The sequence below is a fragment of the Apis cerana genome, linkage group LG15 (assembly GCF_029169275.1).
Source record: "Apis cerana isolate GH-2021 linkage group LG15, AcerK_1.0, whole genome shotgun sequence".
NCBI classification, from domain to species: Eukaryota; Metazoa; Arthropoda; class Insecta; order Hymenoptera; family Apidae; genus Apis; species Apis cerana.
In genome coordinates, this window is record NC_083866.1 from 7,712,208 (window position 1) to 7,719,175 (window position 6,968).

A 6,968-nucleotide genomic window follows, 5' to 3' on the forward strand; every position below is an offset into this window, starting at 1 on the left:
AATATAAAATATAATATAAATGATAATATAAAATATATCATTTCTAAGAAAAATACATATTAATTTATATAATATTAAATTAAATGTAATATTATATGTATATATGTATACATATACATATAATTATGTATGATAAACATTTTGATAAAATTTTATATTTTATTAATACTTATCAAAAATTAATAAATTGTCATATAGTTGATTTTATTACTGAAAACTTATGGATGACATGTTTACCAGAAACATTAAGATTAGAATTAGAAAAGAGTGAATTGAATTGGATTACTTGGGCAGAAAATGACAATTTTCCTATGCTAAATAATTTTATAAAGTTAACAAAATCTTTATCTTTGCAATCATGTTCTATAGAAATAAATTCAGAAGATTTTACAAACACTTTACCTTATATTAATAATTCAAATAAATGTATATATAAAAATATTAAGATAGAATTTATAAATGCAAAGAAATTACATGAAGTTGTATCCCTTGGAAACATTATTGGGGAAATTGCAGCAAAAACAAATAATTTAGTAATAGATGCTGGCGCTGGCAAAGCATATTTGTCAACATTTTTAGCAGAAAATCATAAAGTACCTGTACTTGCAATAGATTCTTCACAATTATGTAGCAATGGAGCAATCTGTAGACAAAAAAAGTTACAAAAAAAGTTGATGCTTTCTCCAATGCTGGTATTAATAATATTTAAATATACATTCAATTTTTGTGAAAAAGTAATATTTAAATATATACAAATTATAGATAAAACAAAATTATATTTTGTTTTAGGTACGTTATGTAGTTGAAGAAATAAATGATAATACTGATTATATAAAAATGATAAAACAAAATTTTTGTAGTTGGAATATAAATAAAAATCTTATATTAACTGGTTTACATACTTGTGGTTCTCTTACTGATTCAATTATTAGAACATTCTTAAGTACAAAAGATATTAATATTTTGTGTATAGTACCTTGTTGTTATCATTTGACAAATGAAACATTTAATAAAAAGATTAGTTTTTCTAAAAATGCTAGGATGTTAGCTCAACAATCTGTTGAAAAAACTATAAAGAATGAATTTGTACCTTCATCATTATTCTACAGAGCAATTTTACAAGTGATTTTTCATTCCTTAGGTATATTTATTTTTATATTGACTTAATATATTATACATTATTATTCTTTTTTAATATAATACACTTCATTTTTCTTTTTTTAATAGGTATTTATAATGCTAAAGTAGGCCGTGGAGGACCTTTACATGATTTTCCAAGTTATGCTTTATGGGCATTCTCAAAAATTGAAATAGATTTAGAAAAAGTAATAAAATTTTTATATAATAGATGAATATTTTTTTTTAAATAGAATTTTTATATTTTTAGATACCATCACGAGAAAAATTAATGGATACATTTCAACTTTATGCACATTTAATAAAAAAGTTTAACATATTTCAAATGTTAAGAATACACATTGGTCTTGTATTAGAGGCAGCTATCATGTTGGATAGAATGATATTTTTACAAAAGAGCAATCAATGTTCTAAATTTGCGATATTACGTTTATTTGATCCTATGTTATCTCCAAGACGTTATGGTATCATTGCAGTAAAATAATAATGAAAAAGAAGATTTAAGAATGAAGAAACAATATCAATATAGGAAGAATAATTTTAATATGCTTATAAAAAAACTTCATATACAATTAATAATGTAAGTAATTTAAATGTTATTCATTTCCTAATAAAAAATATTTATTAAGAGTGAACTTTATTATCTTCTAGATGTAAATTTCTTAATAATGAAGTTAAGTATCATTGATTTCAGCAGATTGAAGATAATCCATAACAGACGAATATCCTTCTTCTTGTGCCAGAGGAGCTAAAATTCCAGTAGGTGGTAAACCATTTCTTGTTCTACAAATACTGCAATTACATAAACCACGACAAGGTGGACAAGCCCAATTCTGTAAATTTTTTGCAATAAAGTAATTATTAAAAAGTAATAATTATAGAAATAAATATATGCATATAAAAATATAAAACATACAGGATCCTTCAATGCGTCAACAGCATTTTCACCATATCGTCCTTTTAAACAAGGTCCACAAAATTGGCCTCTTAGTCCTACACATTCTCCTGAACGACATACCGTTTTTGTATCCAATGTTTTTTGTCTACATTGATGACAACAAGTTCCATTTATTTTACAATATTGTTTCGAAGAACTTTTTTCCGCAATATTATTTAACATTTCATCCGTAATTTCATCAACGGATGGTATATTGTCAGGATCATATGGACTTTTATTTACATTATAAACTCGTTTTTTAGTTATGTCATATAAATCATCACTATTATACTGTTCTTCCTCTTCGTCTACATCACAAACTCCTATTTTCATTAAATCAATCGATCGTTGAAAAGGTTTTGCCCATGGAAATAAAACTTGCAATTTAGGTTTATTGTTTCTGGATTTAATTAAATCTTCCTCATATTCTGAAATATCGTGTTTAATTTGATTCCTTGTTCTACTTCTGGTGTTATATCTTTTACGAAATTCAAGTTTTACATTCTTAATTCTAACAGTATTATCAATTGAATTAGAAATAGTTTTACGTCTTTTTTTAGGTGGTTCATTCTCTGAATTTTCTACATCTTTATATTTTTTATCCAATTCTCTTACTTCGTCTTTTTGTTTTTTAAGATCTTTAAAAAATTCTGCAAACTATTTAGTTAAATATTAGCAAAAACATTGATTAGTAATAGGTTAGAAATTTAAATTATATACAAAAGTACTTACGACAGCATTTCTTTCGGCTATATTTCTTTTACGTAATTCATCATAATCATTTTCACTCATGTTAAAAATTTAATTGATAAATCAATTTTTCATACAAAGTAAATATGTACATTTGAAGTATTAGAAACGAATAAAACTCGTTTGAATCATACCAATGCTACGAACTTTTATGGCGTGTTGATAAATTTGGCGGGAAAAATTAGTTGGTAATTTATATAGATTATTATAGATATAATTTTGAGAAAAATCATAAATATATATATTTTCAATTATTTATTATTTATTATTATTATTAGTTTATATTTACTAGAGAATCACTGAATTGTTTTAACATTATAAATTTACAAATAAATATTTACAATATAAATTTTAAAATAATTTTTTTTATATGAAGAGATTATAGATTGTAATAATTAAAATATATAATATTTTTATAATACTTTGATAATGTTTTTATATTTAATAATATTAAACTACAGAATTTATATATAAACGTGTTTTTTATTTTAATATAATTATTATGTAATTGAAACTGAAAAAAGAAAAGAATATAAATATGTTCAATATATCCAATTTATTATGATTCATTCAATATTTTGAAAAATATAAATGATACAATAATTAATTAATGCATTCAATATTTAAAAAATGTTTTAAAAAATTGTTTGATATATTATTATATAATATTAGTAATATTTCACATATATAGAAACTATATGAATATATAAAATTATATAGAAATTATATGAAAGTCAATTTTAATATTTTAAATAGAATTATAACATAATATAATATAATACAAAAAAATAATAATTGTACTTATCAATATAGTTTATTTTTTAAAAAAGTACTATTTATTTATATTGAAAAATTTTTAGTTTGGAAAATATTGAAATTAAATAAAATTTATAATATAAAAATCAAAAAATATGCGAAACCATGTTATTATGCTCTTCTTTCATATAGGAAATTTTTTTAGAATGAACTTCAAGTTACAATATCTTATAATTTTAATATCTTATCAAAATATATATATTATTTTATGTTTATTATACAGAATATGAATATTTTTTTGAAATATATAGGAAAAGAATAATAAAATAGATAGAAATTATATTCATATCGTAAAATCTATTATGATTTATAATATGTTTGATATAAATAATTATTAGCAATGAATATTTTTTAATATTTTATAATATATTATAATATAATTAAAAAATTTTTGAAATTTGTATTGAAATAAATCGAGGTTACTCGATGTACTTGATATAGAATATCTATCTATACTTATCATATTTATTTTCAAATACAAATAACCTGGAATTTTGGACTCAAATAGACGAGTAACTTTCACTGTTGATAAGCTGATATAATAATATCATTTTTTATCTTCAATATGAAAAGTGTGTGATATATATATATATATATATATATATATATATATATATATATATATATATATATATATATATATATATATATATATGAATGAATAGAATAAGATTAAAGAGTAAGGTTATTAATTATGTATGATGCATCTATGTATACATCATATCATATCGTACTTTTTATTTGACAACTGTTGAAAAAAATCTAATATAAAATAATTATTAGAAGAGTGAGAAGAATAGAAAAAGAATTGATTCAGATTCTAGAGAAGAGAAAGAAAAATAGTTTCAAATAATCGATTATCGTATATCGATTATTGGTAACATAGATTTCATTAATACAATCGATCACCATTTCCACAAAGATAAGGTCTATCTATAATTCAAATAAATGTGAAGCACCGTATTGATGATAGTCTGTTTTCTTATATCGATAACACAATACAATCGTGATAATTTTTCTAGTAAATGTTAATATTCTTTTTGATAATGTTATTTTTTTTAAATTCTTATGTATTCAAAGGAAAAAAAAAATATATAGATTTGGAACAATTTCTCAAGTAGATAAGAATAATAATATACATGAATCCGTATCTATTGTCGGATAATACATTGATATTGCGAGCACACGAGTTCAATATTGTCCCACATTAATTTGCAATAATGACCTAATGTTAAATTGAATTCTGGAAATAACTATTTAATTTTAATCATTTATTATAGCCAAACAAATTTTTTTATCTTTGAAAAGGGAAGCGCATATATGGAAAAATGATATATAGAAAAATTAATATGATATCTAAAAAGAAGAAATATCTTTTCAATTTGCTGTATCAGGTAATAAAAATTATTGAATCTGATAAATAAATCGTAAATTACGATAACGATTACGTAATTACGATACGAAAAAAAAGCAAAATAATTTTCCATCGAATATATTATCTATATTTGAATTCTGATCATAGGGTCATCGAACTTTAACATCGAAACAAGTTTTCGAACGCGAATTAAAATATGGCGCTCATAATTATGACCCAATTCCTGTCGCTTTATGCAGAGGGGAAGGCCCTTTTGTCTGGGACGTTGAGGGCAAGCGTTACTATGATTTTCTGAGCGGTTTCTCCGCAGTTAATCAAGGTCACTGTCATCTAAGAATTTACAAAGCTTTGACAAATCAAGCGAAACTCTTAACATTATGTTCAAGAGCACTTTATTCGAACACATTGGGAGAATTAGAAGAATATATTACAAGAATTTTCGGGTAAATGAAAATCTCTGTTCATATTCCAGCTATTCTTACGTGTTTACACGTGATATCTTTTAAGATTCGAGTAGATTTGGAAATAATCTATTCTTGAAATTCGAAAATACATAATTAAATCAAGTATCAAATTTTTAGATATGATAAATGGCTTCCTACGAATACGGGAGTGGAGGGTGGTGAAACAGCTTGTAAGTTGGCACGGAGATGGGGTTATGATCGCAAAGGTATACCACATTATAAGGCGAAAATTATTTTCTCAGAAGGTAATTTTTGGGGAAGAACAATGAACTCGATATCTTCTGGCTCGAATCCGACTTCTTTTCGTGGATTCGGTCCTTTTATGCCTTTCGAAATCATTCCATATAACAATCTCTCGAGTCTTCAAAAAACTTTAACAGATCCTAACGTTTGCGCTTTTATGGTAGAACCTATTCAAGGAGAAGCTGGTGTTATCATACCAAAGGTATACAAATATTATGATTGTATAGAGTTATAATCATTATAATAAAATTTTGCGTATTTATTTCATAAGGATGGATATTTAAGAGGAATTAGAGAATTATGTACAAGATATAACGTGTTGTGGATAGCTGACGAAGTGCAAACTGGTTTAGGGAGAACGGGGAAAATGTTAGCTGTGGATTATGAAAACGTGAAACCGGATATTTTGATTTTGGGTAAATCTCTGTCGGGTGGTTTCTATCCAATATCGGGTGTATTGGCCAATGATTCTGTGATGTTGACTATAAAGTCTGGAGAACACGGCTCGACTTTTAGTGGCAATCCTTTAGCGAGCAAAATCGCTATTGAAGCGCTTCGTGTGATTTTAGATGAGAAATTAGCAGAAAATGCTGATAGACTTGGACATATTGTCAGATCTGAACTTAAGAAACTTCCAACAAACGTGGTTAATGAAGTTCGTGGAAAAGGTTTACTTAACGGTATAGTTATCAATGATAAAATCGATATTATAAACGTATGCTTAAAATTAAAAGATGAAGGTTTAATCGCGAAACCGACACAGAATCACGTAATCAGATTAATGCCTCCGCTGATTATAACTGAATCGCAAATACGAGAATCTATGGATATTATTTCCCGAGTAATTAATCAATTCTCTAAATGATACATATATACATATATGTATATATGTGTATAGTATACGTATGTTTTAAATTTATATATATATTTAGTAAATAATTATATATATGCTTTAAATTTTAATAAATCGTTTTGATGGACATTATTAATGTTACATTTTATCTTTTTCTTTTTTTCTTTCAAACCTGTTTCATCATACAAATAGATGTAGATCTTTGTAAAAATTGATCAGATTGAGGCAATACGACACGAAACCGAAATCAAATTGAATTTGAACAGAAACAGGTTTGAAGAGAAAAATACCGTTAAAAGCTGTTGAAGTTATTATCTACCATGTGCATATTGAAGACAGAAAAATTGCTCGATTATAAGTTACATACATGTTATTAATAGCTTGGTATGATAC

The 6,968-nt window shown here is 24.5% G+C and overlaps 3 protein-coding genes across 4 annotated transcripts; 2 read left to right on the forward strand and 1 right to left on the reverse strand.

The window, feature by feature from the left end:
* Nucleotides 1–95: 95 nt before the first annotated feature.
* On the forward strand, nt 96–2,048 carry LOC108000992 (probable methyltransferase-like protein 25). Of its 2 annotated transcripts, none has more exons than XM_017061753.3 (5): nt 96–692; nt 790–1,141; nt 1,228–1,325; nt 1,388–1,717; nt 1,832–2,048. In XM_017061753.3, the coding sequence occupies exons 1-4, from the start codon at nt 96–98 to the stop codon at nt 1,619–1,621; spliced, it is 1,281 nt and encodes a 426-aa protein (XP_016917242.2). In that variant the 3' UTR covers nt 1,622–1,717; nt 1,832–2,048. The 2 variants fall into 2 exon arrangements, with proteins under 2 accessions (XP_016917242.2, XP_028523535.2); XM_028667734.2 differs by having other exon boundaries at nt 1,835–2,048.
* On the reverse strand, nt 1,658–4,202 carry LOC108000996 (cell division cycle-associated protein 7). The gene is made up of 3 exons (XM_017061767.3): nt 2,807–4,202; nt 2,054–2,731; nt 1,658–1,970 (listed from the first exon to the last, which is right to left on the reverse strand). The coding sequence occupies exons 1-3, from the start codon at nt 2,864–2,866 to the stop codon at nt 1,812–1,814; spliced, it is 897 nt and encodes a 298-aa protein (XP_016917256.1). The 5' UTR covers nt 2,867–4,202; the 3' UTR covers nt 1,658–1,811.
* Nucleotides 4,203–4,634: 432 nt separating this feature from the next.
* Nucleotides 4,635–6,707, forward strand: LOC108000786 (ornithine aminotransferase, mitochondrial-like). Its single transcript, XM_017061397.3, has 4 exons — nt 4,635–5,034; nt 5,163–5,458; nt 5,597–5,924; nt 5,994–6,707. The coding sequence occupies exons 1-4, from the start codon at nt 4,969–4,971 to the stop codon at nt 6,585–6,587; spliced, it is 1,284 nt and encodes a 427-aa protein (XP_016916886.1). The 5' UTR covers nt 4,635–4,968; the 3' UTR covers nt 6,588–6,707.
* The last annotated feature ends 261 nt before the right edge of the window (nt 6,708–6,968 follow it).